Genomic DNA, 19798 nt, shown 5'->3' with positions numbered 1-19798 from the left:
AGAATGACACTCCATTAATACCATATATTATATTGCATTCTGTGGCCATAATTGAGAGGCTCATAATTTCAAGGCAAGCTCCACATTCCAATGATGGTTTGATGTACAGGTGCTGAACCTTTGGCCTCTGGATTGTTTGTTATTTAACTTCCATGTTCTGTTACTGTTGACCATGCTGGGTGGAGCTGTTGGATGTTTGAGGTTAACACAGCAGACAGGCAAAAGACTCACATCCTGGTTTAATATATTTTGTCCATGGAAAATAATATTTTGATGGCATTAGAAACTTCTACAGTTACATCTGTGAATGAGTTATAAACATTCTGCCTTAAGACTTTATACTTCAAACTTTATTTTAATAGCATGCACTAACACTGATTCTGGAATTGCAAGCTGTCAAAATGCAGAACAAAGTCCAGTTGATACTTTACGAAGTATCTAGATGACTTTTTCTTGACCCAGTGTTCTATATTTCTCTTCAAGCAACATGGGTTGACTTCAAATTTTCAAAAACAAACTTTGGGGGAATGGTCTCGCACAGAGATTGCAGTTCTCTGCCATATTAGTATATTAAATCCCTCTTTTATTGTGTTTTTCAGACTAAAAACAACATGAATGTTTCATGACAGAAGATAGATGTTAAGTGGAAAGATCTACTGTGATCTGCAGTCTGGCTAGCAAGATTTCTCTGTTGCATTTGGAGCTGGCAAGTTGCTGCCTTTAAGTAGATATTTGCCGTTTCCTGCCTTAATTGCAAAGCAGTACTTGAATTGCATCTGTCATTTCTGGCATTTGTGGAAACAGATTCTTAGCTGTCGCTACTAAATACAGACTATTATGTCTAAGAAACATCACAAAGGTAAGATTTAACATGCAATTTGGTCAGATAGCAAGAGTAATTGTGCTATTGGGCAACCAATTATGAAACTTTGGGCGATTTTTATTAGTGGCAAAAATAATTTCTGTATACTAAGGATTGTCAAACTGTCTTCTTAAATGTGTATATTCTATTCTTATTCAGGTCTCTCCAAATACAATATGCTATTCCTAATAGTATGCCATGTAAGGTTAGGATCTTTGGGGAGTCCTCGGGTTCCAGAAATTAGGAGTGAAAGGAAATAAATATTATGACAAATTTGAAGACAGTTTAATGTCTGTCAATACTAAGCTGTTGGCAGTACATTCCAAAGATGGTCAGTTGGCATTTAGCACCTGGCCCACTTGAGAAATAGACATACCTGTTGGCCAGCCAGAGGAAAGTTGATATCTGTCCAGCTCTTTTGTGAATCCTAGATTTCTTTGAACCACTGTTTTTTCATGTTTGACTGCTGATTCCCAAAGAGAATTATAACAATGCTCTGACTTATTCTCATGGACATTTTGTTGTGTTGCTGATGACACAGTTAGTGTTGAGGTTTTAAGTTCTTGTGTGCTAGGTTATGGCCAATCAAAACAGTAACATTAAATGTGTGGTTCTTGTCAGAAAAGATAGTTGCCTGGTAGTTCCTATCTGTGCTTTGTGAAATTACTTGAGTTTCATGCTCTAACAGAGATGAAGACACAATCAAATTTTACTAGAAGTTATGAAACGATTTTATACCACCTTTATCTAATTATTTTTGTTAGTTATTTCTTCTGTTAACATTAGCCACCCTTTAATCATTTTAAATTTTGAAACATTTAAAATTGTGGTCTTCCCTCCCTCCCCAGGGACATTGGAAGTCGTGTCCACACCTTAAAATTTTACTTTGTAGTTGGAGACAGACAGGTGGACAGACAGATAAATAAAAAATGGTCTCACACATCTTGGCAATTTTACCATATTTTTATTTTCAATTTAGATCAACTTTCAGTTCATTTCCTAGTTTAGAGAGGTCTTTTCTGGACCTAAAATAGTTGGGAGAGGGCATAGTAGGATTGCCGTAAGTGTTGTAGAGAGGCATTTTTTCAATAAATCAATAACTGGGTGTGCTGCAGGGCCCAAAGAGACACATTTGGTCCATGACCTGATTTAAAAGATGGCCGATTTTCAGTGATGGCAGAAATATCTGTCAAAACAAAAATATAAAAGCATTTAAAAATAGAATAGAATAGGTAACCAATGACTAATTATATTCAGTACCAGGAAGCAAGGTGTTGATGCAAATATAATAGCAAGGCAAAGTTCTGGTTGACCAGGAAAGAGTAAACATGTTAGTGCACACTGCTCAGTTTCTCCCACTTAAACTGAAAACAAGCTCTGACATAATGTTTATGGCTTCTTCAACAAGTTGGAACCTCAGTTTGGATTCAGTCCTACACAGATCACAGGTGGAGGTTTTGTGGTCAGTTCCAGTCTTTCCTGCTGGCAGTTGTAGCCAAACAGGACCAACCAAGCAGTCTATCCCACTCAGACTTAACATACATAATGTCTGAAAAGGATCAGAAGAATAGAAAATGCTTAGCTAGGGGTCTAAAGTGATCCTTTTTGGAAAGGTACTGCCCTTGGCATATGCATGTCATCAGAGCAGGGGTCAAAAGATTCTTCTGGAAGGAATGGTCAGTAAACTTGGGGCCAGGAAAATCTATCCTAAGTAGTTGCCTGTTATGAACTTGCTAGTATACAAACCTGTCTCAGGAGGAGCTCGAGCACCTACATATTGAGAACATTTAAGCAGGCATTAAGAGTTAAAATCAATAAATTGAATTTAGAATGAAAACTGCAGAAAGTAAAGTTGCTTTGTACATAAAGTTTGGATATTTGGATATGATCTCTTGTAACATGCCAGCTATATAGAATAACAGGGAAACATGAATTAATTCAGCTAGAATTCTAATCCTTTTGTAGAGCCAGATCTCCTTTCCATCACCCGGAATTGTAGCTAGCTTCAATTATTATTATTTTTTTGTCAACAACATTTGACAAATGTTGTTGCTCTATAGCTTTCATCGCCTTTGGCTCTGTTTGCTAACATTTCAGGGTATTCCATTCCAGTAACGGTATCAGGTTCTTGAGCTCTGTTGTCTGGTGTGTCTCTTTTCAAAATCATTTGGATTATTATGAGAAAAGTGCTGACAGAGGAATATTTTGTTTATTACAATCCTAAGATATAATGTAGCAAGACTTTAATTTTGTTGCCCCACAAGCATAAGTATTTGTAACTTGACAGTTTCTGTTACCATCTCGTCACAAAAATTGATGGATTTGGATTCAATCTGATAAATATTATTAAGAGCAGAGATTACTGAATTGGTTGGACACTCCTTATTTGCAGTTGCTTAATTGTCAATTAGTTGTTAATTGCATCCTTGAAGTGACTGGACTGACCTTGAAGGAGCTGGGGGTGGTGACGGCCGACAGGGAGCTCTGGCGTGGGCTGCTCCATGAGGTCACGAAGAGTCAGAGACGACTGAACAAATGAACAACAAAATTGTCAAGTGCTGTTCATCCTACAGAGGGCAGTTTGTAGTCCTCTCTCCTAGAGCAGGCACTTGATTCAAGACTACCTTGTTTTCCAGTATACTTAAATGCTTGGCTCTGGATATTGTAATGTCTGGAAACTGAAAACATGGGTCAAGGTGTTTTTCTTCAGTGGAGCATATTGTTATGCTACTGGCACACTGGAATGCTTTTATATTGTACAAAGTGTATTCATTTTTACCTAAACAAAAGTCCTATTTTTACATTTTATTTAAATTTTGGTCAACATAAATAATTTACTTAAAAAAATTAAGTTATGCATTCATAATAAAATACAAGGCACACTTGTATGACTATAGGAATAAAAAATAGAATACATGCATTTCTCAGTTAACCAAGTTTCCCAGCAAAATTCCTTTTTAACAAGTCATTTTGCATTTACCCAGCCTCCCCTTTCCCTCCTCCGATGTTAAAAGTTTCTTGCAGCATTAGCATTGAAAGAATGGTGAGAGAAGTAGACTTTTGGTGCTGGGTTTTAGCAGTGTGTCTGCAATAAAGAATACAATAAAGCTTGATTGGGAAAAATGGTTCTCTGACTTTTCCAGCCATAGAGCCCTTTGTTTGGAAAAGAACCCAGGGGTTCTCAGATTTTTTTTAGCAAAAGTTTCTCATAGAGGAAATGTTTATATATCATATTATATATATTGTATATAATGTATATACAGTGATGCCTTAACATAGGGTTTAATTCATAATGTGACCAAGGTCTTAATTCAAAATGCTAGTATGTCAAAGCAAATTTTTTCATTGAGATTAATTGAAATGCTATTAATCCATTTCAACCCTCTAAAAACCATTTTTGTCAAGATCATGGAACTTGCTGAGGGAGAAAGAAAGACCTCCTCTGCTTCCTTCTTTTTTCTCAGCCGCCACTACAGTACCTCCCTCCCTCCTCAGCAGCGGTTGATGAAGGGAATGTTTGTGCTGCCATCACCCTTCAGCATCTCTATTTGTCCACGCTGCCTTGGTCCGAGGGTAGGATCTTGCAGGAGCTGCGCCAGAGCTTTGTACATTCCAAAGCCATCCCCGTGAGCCAGACCTAAGGAACCCTTGCATGTGTGGGCCCAGGAACCGCTCTGTATCATGCACCTCTGGGCCCTTCTGTGCAATGCCGGCTCCCTGCTGCCCACCAATACCAATATCCTTAGCACCCTGCTGGTGTGGCAGGCCACTCCGCCCCAGCCCCCCCCCCCCAAACACCCTTGAGTTGTGTGAGGGGAGATCATGGAGTGCCTTGCAGCAGAGCACACTTTGAGAACCTCTGCTCTAGCTTATCGTATTGTACCTCTGTCTGCAACAGGCAATGAAATAGCAGCTGCTCCAGAATCCCTAATTGGTTGTTGTTGTTCATTCGTTCAGTCGTCTCCGACTCTTCGTGACCTCATGGACCAGCCCACGCCAGAGCTCCCTGTCGTCCGTTACCACCCCCAGCTCCCTCAAGGTCAGTCCAGTCACTTCAAGGATGCCATCCATCCATCTTGCCCTTGGTCGGCCCCTCTTCCTTTTGCCTTCCACTTTCCCCAGCATAATTGTCTTCTCTAGGCTTTCCTGTCTCCTCATGATGTGGCCAAAGTACTTCAACTTTGTCTCTAGTATCCTTCCCTCCAGTGAGCAGTCAGGCTTTATTTCCTGGAGGATGGACTGGTTGGATCTTCTCGCAGTCCAAGGCACTCTCAGCACTTTCCTCCAACACCACAGCTCAAAAGCATCGATCTTCCTTCGCTCAGCCTTCCCTAAGGTCCAGCTCTCACATCCGTAGGTTACTACAGGGAATACCATGGCTTTGACTAGGCGGATCTTTGTTGTCAGTCTGATGTCTCTACTCTTCACTATTTTATCGAGACTGGACATTGCTCTCCTCCCAAGAAGTAAGCGTCTTCTGATTTCCTGGCCACAGTCTGCATCTGCAGTAATCTTTGCCCCTAGAAATACAAAGTCTGTCACGGCCTCCATGGTTTCTCCCTCTATTTTCCAGTTGTCAATCATTCTTGTTGCCATAATCTTGGTTTTTTTGACGTTTAGCTGCAACCCGGCTTTTGCGCTTTCTTCTTTCACCTTGATTAGAAGGCTCCTCAGCTCCTCCTCGCTTTCGGCCATCAGAGTGGTGTCATCTGCATATCTGAGGTTGTTAATGTTTCTTCCAGCAATTTTCACCCCAGCCTTGCATTCATCAAGCCCTGCACATCGCATGATGTGTTCTGCATACAAGTTAAAAAGGTTGGGTGAGAGTATGCAGCCTTGCCGTACGCCTTTCCCAATCTTGAACCAGTCTGTTGTTCCGTGGTCAGTTCTGACTGTTGCTACTTGGTCCTTGTACAGATTCCTCAGGAGAGAGACAAGGTGGCTTGGTATGCCCATCCCACTAAGAACTTGCCATAATTTATTATGATCCACACAGTCAAAGGCTTTAGAATAGTCAATGAAGGAGAAGTAGATGTTTTTCTGAAACTCCCTGCCTTTCTCCATTATCCAGCGGATATTGGCAATCTGGTCTCTCGTTCCTCTGCCTTTTCTGAACCCAGCTTGAACATCTGGCAACTCTCGCTCCATGTATTGCTGGAGTCTTCCTTGCAGGATCTTGAGCATTACCTTACTGGCATGAGAAATAAGGGCCACTGTACAGAAGTTTGAGCAGTCTTTCGCATTTCCCTTTTTTGGTATGGGGATATAAGTTGATTTTTTCCAGTCTGATGTCCATTCTTGTGTTTTCCATATTTGCTGGCATATGGCATGCATCACCTTGACAGCATCATCTTTTAAGATTTTAAACAGTTCAGCTGGGATCCCGTCATCTCCTGCTGCCTTGTTGTTAGCAATGCTTCTTAAGGCCCATTCAACCTCACTCCTCAGGATGTCTGGTTCTAATTCATTCACCACACCGTCAAAACTATCCTCAATATTATTATCCTTCCTATACAGATCTTCTGTATAGTCTCGCCACCTTTTCTTGATCTCTTCAGCTTCTGTTAGGTCCCTGCCATCTTTGTTTCTTATCATACCAATTTTTGCCTGAAATTTACCTCCAATGTTTCTAATTTTCTGGAAGAGGTCTCTTGTCCTTCCTATTCTGTTGTCTTCTTCCACTTCCATGCATTGCTTATTTAAAAATAGTTCCTTATCTCTTCTGGCTAACCTCTGGAATTGCGCACTTAACTGGGCATATCTCCCCTTATCCCTGTTTCCTTTTGCTTTCCTCCTTTCTTGGGCTACTTCCAGTGTCTCAGCAGACAACCATTTTGCCTTCTTGGTTTTCTTTTTCTTTGGGACGTACTTTGTTGCCGCCTCCTGATCAATGTCGCGGACTTCTGTCCATAGTTCTTCTGGGACTTTGTTTACTGAATCTAGTCCTTCAAATCTGTTCTTCACTTCCACTGTATATTCGCTAGGAATGTTAGTGAGATCATATCTAACTGGTCTGTGTATTTTCCCTGATCTCTTTAGTTTTATTCTAAATTGAGCAATAAGAAGTTCGTGATCTGAGCTACAGTCAGCCCCAGGTCTTGTTTTCACCGAATGGATGGATGTCCGCCACCTTTGGCTGCAAAGGATGTAGTCAATCTGATTTCGGTGTTGACCATCTGGTGAGGTCCATGTATAAAGCCGTCTTTTAGGTTGTTGGAAGAGAGTATTCGTTATACACAGCGAATTTTCCTGGCAAAATTCTATCAGCCTGCGTCCCGCTTCATTTTGTTCTCCCAGGCCATGCTTGCCTGTGATCCCTGTTGTCATTTGACTTCCCACCTTGGCATTCCAGTCTCCTGTAATGAAAATAATGTCTCTTTTTGGTGTATTATCCAGTAGGTCCTGCAGATCCTCATAGAACTGATCTACTTCTGCTTCTTCAGCAGCTGTGGTTGGGGCGTATATTTGGATCACTGTAATGTTGAAAGGCTTTCCTTACACTCGAATTGAGATCATTCTGTCATTTTTTGGGTTGTATCCAAGCACCGCTTTAGCGAATTTCTTATTAATTATGAAGGCTACTCCATTTCTTCGATGTTCCTCTTGTCCGCAGTAGTAGATCTGGTGGTCATCTGATGTGAAGTGACCCATTCCAGTCCATTTCAGTTCGCTGACCCCCAGAATGTCTATCTTTAGTCTTGACATCTCACCAATAACAACATCCAATTTGCCCTGGCTCATAGATCTTACATTCCAGGTTCCTATGGTGTGTTGATCTTTAGAGCATCGGATTCGTCGTTCACCTCCAGTACCGTCGGCCGCTAGCCTTCCTTTCGGCTTTGAGCTAGCTGCGTCATCACATCTGGGGCTAGTTGAACTTATCCTCTGCTCCTCCCCAGTAGCATTTTGGCCATCTTCCGACCTGGGAGTCCCATCTTCCAATGGCATACCGACATATCTCTGGTTGTACTGGTCCATTTAGTTTTCTTGGCAAGGATACTGGAGTGGTTTGCCATTGCCTTCCCCAGGGATCACGCTTGGTCTGACCTCTCTGCCACAACCGTCCCGTCTTGGGTGGCCCTTCACGGTTTCGCTCATGACATCATTGAGGTGCTCAAGCTCCAGCGCCTCGACAAGGCGGTGATCCTTTGCTGGAGATAATTGGGCACAGATAGAAAAGAGGAAAGCAGATAACATTATGTCACCAGCATGCTAAAAAAAAGTGGAGATCTATATGTTTAGTTTCCAATTTTACTAACATAACATAAAAAATGGAGACTGGTGAAGGAATATACCATCCTTCCATTTGTTTTGGAAGAAGCTTAGATGTGATTTCTAAAAGGTCCAAAATGTTTCTGTACAGTTATGCAAGCCATACCTGAACTCTTTTTACAAGTTTGCTGAAACACATTGAACTGCTCTTCTTTTGGGGATGTGGGGATGTTAAGAACCTATTCCTATTTTTCATGTTATTTCTGCTCCTGGTACCAAATATTCTATTAAAGAAGATCTATATCATAATCAGTAATTGAAATGTGCATGTATTTCTTGGAAGATGCTTAATGATCGAGGGTGGGGGAGTTTTGAAAGCATTGTGATTGAATCTAGTTGGGAGGTTCCTGCTCTCACCCACTCTTCTCTGGCATTGCCCTTAGATGCAGGCACCTTGCAGCCACTACCACCTCCACCTCCTTCTCCTCTTCTCTCAACAGGTCAGTTATCGTAAAGCCAAACAGGAGGTTAGCAAACAGGCCATGCCAAAACCACAGAATCCATCCAAGAGTCACCAATTGCAGGGAAGAACACAAGGGAAGCCAATACTTATTCCAAGATCCTGATTCCACTACTGACCTCCAGTTCAAACGCTGGCCTTTCAAATAGTATCTCCTCACTCTCGCCATCAGAGCTATCTACAACATCAGTTACTCATGCAGTGGCCACCCTGTCTTGCCTGGCTGCACTTCCCCACCTCAACCCAGAAGCCTGAGGGAGATGTTGCAGCCACTGCTGTCTCCTCCAACCTCATCAGGTTGGTCACTCACTCACCAGCCATGCCATCTCACAGGTGCCTTGCAGCCACTGTAATCACTCCCTCTCTTCCCTTCTTTCCCATTGGATCAGGTCACTTACACAGTAGCTACCCTGCCTCACCTGGCTCCACCTTCTTACCTTGACATGGCACCCAAATAGTGCAGTCTAATGGAGTGGCACGGCTTTCCCTTGTCTACTGAGGGAAAGGCCTCTACTGAAGACCTCTACTGGCTGAGGTCTTCAGCTGCTGGGTTAAGTGTGGAAGTAAAGCTGGACAAGGTAGGGTGGCTACTGCATGAGTGATTGACCCAACGGGAGAGAAGAAGTAGGAAGTGACGGCAGCAGCTGTAAGGTGTCCGCGTCTCTCAGGTGGTGCCGATGAAGAGCGAGTGAGAGAGCAGGTTTATGTTCACGATTTCAACATGCCATCAAATGTAATGTACACCTCAATTTTGACGTCATTTAGCCAAAAAAAGGTGTACATTAGACTTTTAATGAATATGGTATTCCAAAAGTAGTTGGATCTTGGATTTATATGAGAGCAGTATAATATTGGCAGCTTCATTTTTTTCCAGTTATGCTTAGTTTTGGATTTGCCTTTTCACCACAGAGTTAAGCATTACTGGTGTCCCAGTCTTTGTTAGTTACTACCAGGTAAGATCCCATCAGTGTATACAAAAATGGGATTCCCCCAGTATGCATGCAACACTTGCCTACACTGACTCTCATTTTCAATTTTATTTCCATTTTTCCTAGTTTAAAAGGATTTGCTCTAAAGCCCCAAAATGTGGTGATGTTGACAAACATATTCTAAGATACAAGAGGTAATTATCTAATGTGAAATTGCATGCTTTCTAAAAAAGAAAGAAAGAAAGAAAGAAATAGTGCAGACAAACTAGCTTGAGTTTACTGGAGAAAGAAAACATGTAAATGAAGTCATTAAACCCATAGAAGGCCTGGCAGCTGTACAAAAAATCCAGCATTTTTTCTATCCCGTTTGCTTTGTCTTTTGTTAACTAGTTTAGAAGTACATAGTACTTTTGAAGTCAATGTTCTGAGTGCTTATAGGGATTTTCTTATCCTTTGGAAAGATAAAGTTGTTGCATTCATGTATTCCTTCCATTTGAAACGATAGTACGTATTTCATGTAAGCAAGCAAACTGTGCATGATAGTTTTCATATTTACAGCTGGTAACTAATTGCATTTCCAGCTGTTGGAATTGTCAGTATGTTTAAACTGAACAAGTGTGAATAAAAAGCATCTGGATCTCAGGTTTAAGAATTAACTTAAACACTGTCTGTACAGATAATCTTCAAGAGAGTACAGATAATCCCTGCTGAGATTGAATGAATTTTATCAGTTTGAGAACCTAATCTGGATTGAGGCTTTATGAGAAGTGTTTATGTGAAACTAATAGACAACTGTATGTTGGATTTTTGTCATGCAAATTTAAAACACTTCTCTTATTGAACATCTGGAAGATTGTATAATGTAGGAGTTGGATGCATTCATATTAGGCCCTGTTGTCTGGCGGTGTTAGAGTTGAAACCATTGGTATAAGGAATTGTCTTTCAGTCCTCGCAGATCTCTATCTAAGATAGGCAGGTTTCCAAAGAAGTTGCTTTTCTACCAGCATTAGCACCTTTTGCTCCTAATAAGGAGAGACGTTCATTTTCCTGATGTGTCCAGTTTAGTAATGACTTATAGATTCTGTATTAGATAATTCTATTGTAACAAACGTGTTTGTCTGAAAGTAAGACATGACTATAGAGGAAACATCGTCAGAGAGAACAAGGAAGAACTTGGAACATCAAGTGCAAGCATAGTGTGATCGGTTGGCGCAATCAGTATTTGCCTCAACATTAAAAAGACGGGATACCTGATGACCAATGTGGAGGAGACTGTTACCATCCAGGTGGACTTGGGTGGATCTCCCAAAATTCAACACTTTCAAGTATCTCGGATTGATGATAACTTCAGATAGTAATCATTTTGACGAAGTCACCAAACAGATCAATGCGGCTTGGATGAAATAGCGCTCGGTAGCAGGTGTACTCTGTGACAAGAAGATGCCCAATTACCTAAAATCAAAAATCTATTGAAGGCCTGCTGCAATATATGCAGCCAAATGTTGGCTGTCAACAAAAGAAACCGAATGCTGACTCGGTGTTATGCAGATGGGGATGCTCTGACTTACAGCTGGCATCACACTCCTTGACCACACCCTCAGCAATGGCATCTGGCAACACTTTAACATTGCTCCAATTGCTTACAAACTAAAGAGTCATTCCTCAGATGGTATGATCATACTCTCTGAGGTAAAGACAAGTCCATTCGCAAGATTGCTCTTGATTTAGAAGCGCCTGGCAAAAGACCAAAGGGATGATCGAAGTAAAGCTGGTTGGATATGCTGCATTGTGATCTGAAAACTACTGGCATACACTCTGATCAGATGCATGACCAGGTGAAATGGCACCAACAAACCATTCAAGTGGACTCCAGCATCAAGCGAGACAAACGCTAAAGAAAAAGAAGAAGAATATAGAGGAACCTAAATACTTATGATTGCAGCTGGAATCCTGTTATGTGGAAAGGACAGAATGTAGAGCAGAACTTTCCAAATATTTCATGTTGATGGCACACTTTTTAGACATGCATCATTTTGCAACACAGTAATTCAGTTTTACTGGCAAACCAGAGGTTATACCAACTCCATATAAGAAAAACTGATACACTCATAAATTGTAACAACAAAATGTATGGGAACACAAAATATCTCATTAAAACCTTTCATTTATATATTTAAAATATATTATTTATTGCTTAATTCACACTGCCACAATTTCCAGAATTCTTGGTCAAAGTGATCAAGAATTCTAGGACTGAAGTCTAAACATCTGAAAGACCAGAATGTGGGAACTACTGCCCTTAACAATGTGGAATGAAGTTACTTATAGAAGTTCTTTTTCACATGTCAACTAGACTACTGTGCAGATAACGGTGATCCTGCCTATACCACTGATGGGAACTGGATGAGTGGAAGACTTCTCCATTGTTGTACTCCCACTTCTGTAATTCCCTACTGACTGCAGTTCAGCACCCAGCCCTCCTTCCCTTCCTTTGTATTATTGTATTTTTTTAACCAAACATTTGCTGATTTTAATAACTAGCAGAAATTACTTTATCATGTTTGTATTTTAATTTGTTTTTTTAAATCACCTTGGTTTGTTGACCTTTGTTTACTTAATAAATTTGCTATGTTCATTTATTAAATTGAATTCATTGACTAGATTATTGCATTTTTATTTCATATGTATTTATGTATTTGTTAAATAAACATAATAAATAGTAATTCAAGATATTTGGGAGAGGTCTTTCCCTACTAATTTGTTCTCATTTTTCTTCTGGTTGTCTTTGTTTATCTGCTTGTCTTTTTTGTTGTTTTTTAAATCTGCATTAGATTGGAAGTCTCTCAACAAGGGTGATTTTTTTTAAAATCTCTTCAGGCTCATTATTGAATGTTTCTCACTAGTTTCAGTGGAAAGACATTAGTCATAAATCCAGTGTCTTCATATTAGAACTACTTAGAAATTCCATGGAAAACTACTGGTAACTATTTTGAGTAATGCTTCTTGGTTTTACCCATAAAAAGATTAGTTTGTAAGATTAGTTCTGTAAATTAACCTGTTGTCAAAATTGAGAAAGAAGATAGTCTGCAGATGGTAAAAACTGAAATGTTAAAATGCATGATCTTGCTATGTCTTTGGATTTTATGTTAGGAATGTGTGATGGTATCAGCACTGACAAGTCAAAGTGAACTTGTGAGTAAGTAGCTTTACACAATGCAAAGTAAATGGTGAACATGGAAAGTATTGTACTTCTATAGTTGTATAAATACACAAGCCAATAAAATCAAACTTTTTGTAATCATCAGACATGATAATAGCCTAGTTTAAATCAATTTTATGCTAATTTTAAATATGTTTTTCCCCCCTTGATGTCAATTTTTAAAATATGACGAATAGTACATTACAGTGGACTACTGTAAAATTTGCACTTTTCACATATTAGTGTAACACAAGCCAACAAGTATTATTCATCAGAAATAATTTTAGGTCATTCTTATAGAGTTTTTTGCGCTGATTTCAGATCTGTGTTTATTTTTTCTCTATCGCATGTAGTTTTTGTAATGAGGCTAATCTAATAATTAATGCTTTTATGCCCTGATATCAATACAAATGAATTAACCACAAGCCAACAAGTATTTATCATCAGATATAATTTTAGGTCATTCTTATAGAGGTTTTTGTGCTGAATTCAGATCTGTGTTTATTTTTTCTCTATCACGTGTAGTTTTTTGTGATGCGGCTGATTGAATAATTAATTCATTTATTTATTAGATTCTGTTGGTATCAGTGCATAAATGCATTAATTATTTGATTAGCCTCATCGCAAAAATTACATGAGGTGTGATATGATAGGTTTATTTCCCATTTTCATGTTTCTGTCTTTGCAGTGGACACCGTGATAGTTAAGGTTAAGGAACTGCATCTGTAAACACACATAAGCATTGGTAGCATCATTGAGACTTGGAACTGTGGCTGGCTGTTGTTTCTGGTATATTTGAAGAAATGAGTCTCCTTATTGTATGCAGTTATAGTGGGGGGAAATGACTGAGCCATTTATGATGCATGCTCTTGAACAGTGTGGTTAGAAGTGACTGTATGTCTGTTGACACTACGTATCCTTAATCTTCATTCAGTTTATTCTGACAACTATAAAGTTCATTTTATGTGTGTTTTAGGTAGGAAATTTGCTTTCTGTAGAAGAGTGCTAGGTCTGTAGATCCTTGATAAAAAAAGACAACGAATCCACAAACTGCCTTGTTCCATTAATTGGGGCAATTCAAGAACCCGTAAATGTAGAGTTTTAAGGCCAAGAAGTCAAAAGTATGACAGATTATGGGTATTTTTTGTGGAAATTATGGTTAGGCACCATGCAAGAAAAAAAGTTGCTTGAACAATTATTTTATGCTACCTTAATGTCCCATCGGGGTTCTATGAGTTCAGCCAGCAGATAGGAATTGCTAGTTTGAATTTTCAAATATCCCATATATAGAAAAACAGCATGTTGAGGGGAAATGCTTAGTTCAGCTTTCCTTCTTAAAAGCAGAAATTTTGTAGGGTATATAGCACTTGTGTACCTCTGGCATAAGCTGTTCTACTTAGGAAACTGTGTTCGTTGAAAGGAGAAACTGGGCATCAGGTAAATTGCTGAGCTAGGGAGAAGCTGTGACAACTTCTTGATGTTCAAGTGAGCAGAGAGAAACAGAGACATATTGGGTATAATAAACACCCCTTCTGTTCTGGGGGCAGCAAGGCCAAACAGCTCAGAACTTCACCAATAAGCTTTCAGTCATGGTTTCTAGACAGAGGGAATACCAAAAAGTATAGAGAGCAATTAAAGAGCTACACAAAAACTAACCCTGTACAGTATGTCGATAATTCTGAGCTTTCCTATAGTGTGTTTTGTCATTCTAGTTTAAAATCAAAAGCTGAAGATTTGCTGTTAAATGTTAGCTACCCATTATATTTGAAATCCCTTCACTGTGGGAATTGGCAGCCCAGATGTCTCAGTGTAACAAAATATACTATATGAAACACAGCGGGTATGTGACATTAAACAACAAAATGCACATCAGATAACATTTTAAAACAAGTATTTTTTAAAAAGTGCATTGGGACTTCTATTTGTCAAGGATGTAAACCTTCAGCATAGGCAGGTTTTAAGATATAGAGTGGGAATTGTTGCCATAAGTGAGAAATGACTTGAAGGCACATAACAACAAAAAACAATGTTATAATTCACTGTATCACAGTAGTTGATGCTCGGAATTTTTATGGGTAATAATAGTGGTACCACTATTATCAGTAAGCTTTATTTTATTGGAAGTTCTGCTTGTTTTAGGTAGGTCTCATTTGGTCTCACTAAGGGTGCATCTGCACTGCAAAGTGGATGCAGCTTGACACCATTTTAACTGACACAACTCTTTGCTGTTGAATCATGGGAATTGGGCTTTTTGTGAAGCAAAGAAGCCAAAATATTTATAAAACTACAGCTCCCAGGATTCCATAACATTGTGCCATGACATTTAAAGTGTTGTCAAACTCCATCCATTCTACAGTGTATCTGCATTCCTAGTCTGGATCAATAAAATTAGAACTTGATGTGAAAAAATACTGTGCAGAGGTGGATAAACAATTTTCAGATTGTCATTGTGATCCTTTTTTTTTTACAACATGGTTGAAGACCACTTTCAGTACCACAGCTTTTTTAAAGTTGTGGTTTCTTCAGCCATGCAGTATTTTTAGCTCACTTCAAAGTGTTCTAGAATAGACCAGTGCTTTACATAAGCGGAGGAAGGTTCCAATGTTCCTCTCCCACACCTTTTCATACTGTGCAGGACCAAGCACCCTGTACCACATTGATGTTTGACCATTTGGATATATGCTTAGGTAGTGACATTGGAAGGTAATTATAAACTAACCGTTAAATGCACTTTTTTTGCACAATCTTTGAATACTACTGATAGGACAGGTCAGTGGGACATGAACTATGATCAGGATCCAAGGTATTTCTGTAAAGTGACTCATTGCAATGAGCACTCCAAAGGTGATTCTGTTTTGTCATTTTCTGTATTTCATTGATTCTGAAATCAGTTCCCTTTTGTGAGAAATTGGAAGAGAATAGTTACCACTGAACTTAATGGTTCAATTGAATTTTATTAGGAAGCATGGCAAATGGGCTTGGGAAGCTGTTCCTGAACTATTTACTGTGTTGAATGATTGTTTTAGATGTGTCCTCAAATCTGCTTGTGTTGTAAAATGTATTCTGGTATATAATTATTTTGTAGAACTGGGCACTTAAATAAAAGGAAGCAATGTTTTTCCTAGAAAGGGGGCAAAATATTATACATTATTTTGTTAAACTGCTGTGATGAATGGTTTGTTACTGCTATATCAACTATATATATCTTGTTCTGTTTTGTCAGAGACACAGAGGAGCAGCTTGTCTTATGGCGGTTACTTGCATATATTTTTATCTCCATTTGAAGGGTAGAGAGTGATATGAAGTAATTAAGATTGTGAATATTGTCTCTGCAATCAGTTATATCACATCAAAAATAGAACTATTGTGTTCTTGTGCTTTTTCTCTTTTAAACTATTAAAACAGAGTACCATATAATTAAAGGACAAACTGAGATGAGCTTTAAATCAAATTAGGAGCAGATTGCTTCCTTTCCTCTAAATACTTTTTCTGCCACTTATAGTCAAAAAGTCAGTGGGATGAGCAAACCTAGAGTATGTCAGCATTAGCTGCTAAAGTAAGCCTCTTCATTCTGTGGCCCTCCGGCTGTTTGCCCGCCCAACTTGCAGAAGTCCTGGACTGATTGTTTGATGGGCAGGAATGCTGGGAGCTGAAGTCCAAAACACCTGGAGGGTCGCAGTTGAAGAGGCCTGTCCCAAATAGTTCATATAAATTCAAGGATCAGAATAACATCTACCGTATTTACGGATACTAAGATGCATGTGTCTCCCCTCCTCCCCAAATTGAGACTCAAAAAAGGGGTGCATTTTAGAATTAATTAAAGGGGTTCAGGTGCAGCAGCGGCTGCGGCCCCTTTTACACTGCCATGTAAAATCCAGATTGTCTGCTTTGACCTGGATTATATGACATTGTAGACGCTAATCCAGTTCAAAGCAAATAGTGTGGATTATCTGCTTTGATAATCCGGATTATATGGCAGTGTAGAAGGGGCCTGAGAGGGGGAGGTAAGGTAAGGCAACTGCCCTGGCCAGCCCACGGAAAGCCTCACCACCTTTGCACCTGATGCAGAATAAGGAAACTCCTAGCATTATCTCCCAACGCACTTTATCAGAGATTCAGGATATCTGCATCCCCATCCCCCTACAAACACCCCACCTTGTCATGCCCAGCACTTTTAATTTTTAATTTTAGTTATTACATTTGGCCCGGCCATTGTTTTTAATTGCGTCATTAGGTGTTGTTAATGTTGTTGTTATTCTTTGCTATTGTTTTGTTTTTTGAGTTATTGTGGTGTTGTTGCTGCTGATGTTTTTATTGTTGTATTTGGGCTCGGCCTCTTGTAAGCCGCACTGAGTCCTTCGGGAGTTGATAGCGGGGTACAAATAAAGGTTTATTGTTGTTGTTGTTGTTGTTGTTGTTGTTGTTGTTGTTGTTATTATTATTATTATTATTATGATGCAGCTGCACAGAATTAGGAATTGTGTTGTCCTCCAGATTTTTTGACCTGCAGCTCCTGGCAGCCCTAATCAGCATAGCCCATGATGAAGAATGCTGGGAATTGTCGAGAAACATCTGGAAATCTAGATAGATCCCAGCTGTCTATTAGAGAGAGTGCCATTCTTTTTAGAACAGTCTGAGGCCCCATCTACACTGCCATATAAAATCCAGATTTTCTTCTTTGAACTGGATTATATGAGTGTACGCTGCCATATAATCCAGTTCAAAGCAGACAATTTGGATTTTACATAGCAGTGTAGATGGACCCTGACTACCACTCAGGCCAGATAAATATTTAATCAGTTTGCTCTTACTCTTGGAATAGCAGTCAAACAAAAAATAGTAGAATATGCATTATATGAGGTGGACCAAGTTTTCTTGATTGTTATAATGCATTCAGTTGTTGGTAAATCTCCATAAATGGCTTGCAAGATTTCAGTGGTTTGCATATCCAGGAGATTGAGACAGCATTAAATATTGAGAAAAGGATTGGTGTAGGTTTAAAAAAAACTACACATTATCCTCAGATTAGCAAAGACTAAGAAGGGTGGTAATGGGACTCTAGTTGTCCTAAGTATCAGTCTACTTCTGTTAGAGGTAATGCTTCTTTCCTTGTTGTTTCAATCCTTCTGTGTTTGCATTCTGTGTGTGTGTGTTGTGTGACCTTTCACATTTGTCTGAGTTGGCTAACAGCAGGATTTCATCAACCTATTAGAGGTCTTGCAAATCTGACCAGGTCAAAGTAGAAAGAGATTGGGCATATCTCTTGATAAAGCAGCGCTAGACATTTTTGACCAGGGCCTCCTTCTACACTGCCGTATAACATCTAGATTATCTGCTTTGAACTGGATTATATGGCAATGTATACTTATAAAATCCAGTTCAAGTCAGATAATCTGGATTATCTGCTTTGATAATCTGGATTATATGGCAGTGTAGATGTTAAGACCCAGAAGCCTCAAGAACGCCAAACACAATAGAAAAGGTCCAAATACAGGTTTATTAAACACAAAAAGGGCTTAGAGACGCTTGCTTCAGTGTCTCTAGCACAAACTAAAAGTCTATAGCAACCCCTAAGTAAAAACCCAACTTAAATATAATCCGGATGATCCCAGAGTATAATCTGGGATAACAAAAATATACAGCAGCCTGCTTGTAATTCAAAATGTCCAAAAGGCACCAGCAAACAATGTGGGAGCAAGCAAAATCAGAGTCCAAAAGCAGTCCGTAGTCCAGGCACGTCCGAAGTAAGAAGAAGCAGTCCAAAAAGCATAGTCGTTGTCAAAAAATGGTCCAGAGTCAAAAAGGGGAGAGTTGTAGTCAGCATTTACGAAGTATCAGCGAGAAGTCACAGAACCACAAAGATCTGTAGTCCAAGGACCCAAGCTTGAGAGTAATGGCAGTAACAAAGATACACACCCAAAAAAACACTTTGCCTTCTGCAAACTATTGAAACCAAACCAACTTATATCCTATAACTCCTCATCAGAGGATGAATTGCCCCCCCCCCCCGCCCTTTCATCATCACTTTCAGCTGCCCCATTCCCTACAGCTGAACACTGCCTCCCATCTCTCCACCTTTGCTAGCGTCTGTCAAGACTTAGGTCCTTCCAAGTGTTCCCAGATTGCCACTCTTCTGCAAACCCCTCAAAGTCATCACTGGAGGTAGGCTGAGTACAGATGTCCCTAATTTCCTGTACACGGATCCAGTCTAAATCATCCTCCTCCTCAAGATCACTCCTAGTCCCATCACTCCTTTCAAAACCCACAAAATCTTCATATTCTGTTGGAGCGCTAAATATATCACGGATACGCTTCCTTTGGATCTCCTCATCAGATTCTTGTTCACGAGTAGCCCACTTAACTCCCGTGCTTTCCTCTCCTTCCCCCATTTCACAGTCTGAGAAACCCTCAAAGGATTCAGAATCAGTTGGAGCCATGAATATGTCTCTAATCCGCTTTCACTGCTGCTCCTCCTCCAACACCTGCACAGCCCTCTTCTCCCTTCTACCGTTAGTAGTAACGTTACTATCACGCTGTACTACAACAGTAGAAGTGACCTTTTGTGCTGCTCATTCAAATTGTTGTGACTTCAAGATATATCAGCCCATAGATAGGTGCTTGCCTTTGTGTTGCTGCTACATTGTGAGCTCAGCCCAGTTTGGCATTGGGTAGCATCTGTATAACTGAAAATAGCTACAACAATCTGATGGAGTAGGGTGAAAGAAGGCCATAGCTGTTTAATATTAATACATTTTCTTGCTAATAGTTTTGTTTATCTTTATAAAGATATGCATTCACAGGCATACTTAAAAGTGTGTGCATATAGAGCAATGATAAATATTAAGCATGGCAGAGTTTGGTAGGGCTCCTGGATTTCAGAAATGTTCTACTGCAGATGCTTCCAAGACAAGCTTTGATTTGGAGTTTGCTGTATTGTTGAGAGCTATATGTTTTTAGGTTCTGTTTGAAGGCACTGTATGTAAGTAAATGCAGGTAAAACTACTGTGCTGTTTTTCTCTTTCCTGGGCTATGCCCACATGCCTGGTCCTTGGAGATGAATTCTTCCAGCATAATTT

The 19798-nt window shown here is 39.6% G+C and overlaps 1 protein-coding gene across 1 annotated transcript in view; it reads left to right on the top strand.

The window, feature by feature from the left end:
- SPATS2 (spermatogenesis associated serine rich 2) overlaps window positions 1-19798 on the top strand; it is a 45072-nt gene that overhangs the window by 7871 nt on the left and 17403 nt on the right. Inside the window, exon 2 of the mRNA XM_060763927.2 lies at window positions 600-859. Within this exon, the coding sequence (XP_060619910.2) occupies window positions 838-859 (22 nt within the window). The 5' untranslated portion in view covers window positions 600-837. The remainder of the gene's footprint in view (window positions 1-599; window positions 860-19798) is intronic.

The sequence above is a fragment of the Anolis sagrei genome, chromosome 2 (genome assembly GCF_037176765.1).
Source record: "Anolis sagrei isolate rAnoSag1 chromosome 2, rAnoSag1.mat, whole genome shotgun sequence".
Classification (NCBI taxonomy): Eukaryota; Metazoa; Chordata; class Lepidosauria; order Squamata; family Dactyloidae; genus Anolis; species Anolis sagrei.
The sequence above is the reverse complement of the archived record's forward strand: the minus strand, read 5'-3'. Positions and strand labels throughout refer to the sequence as shown.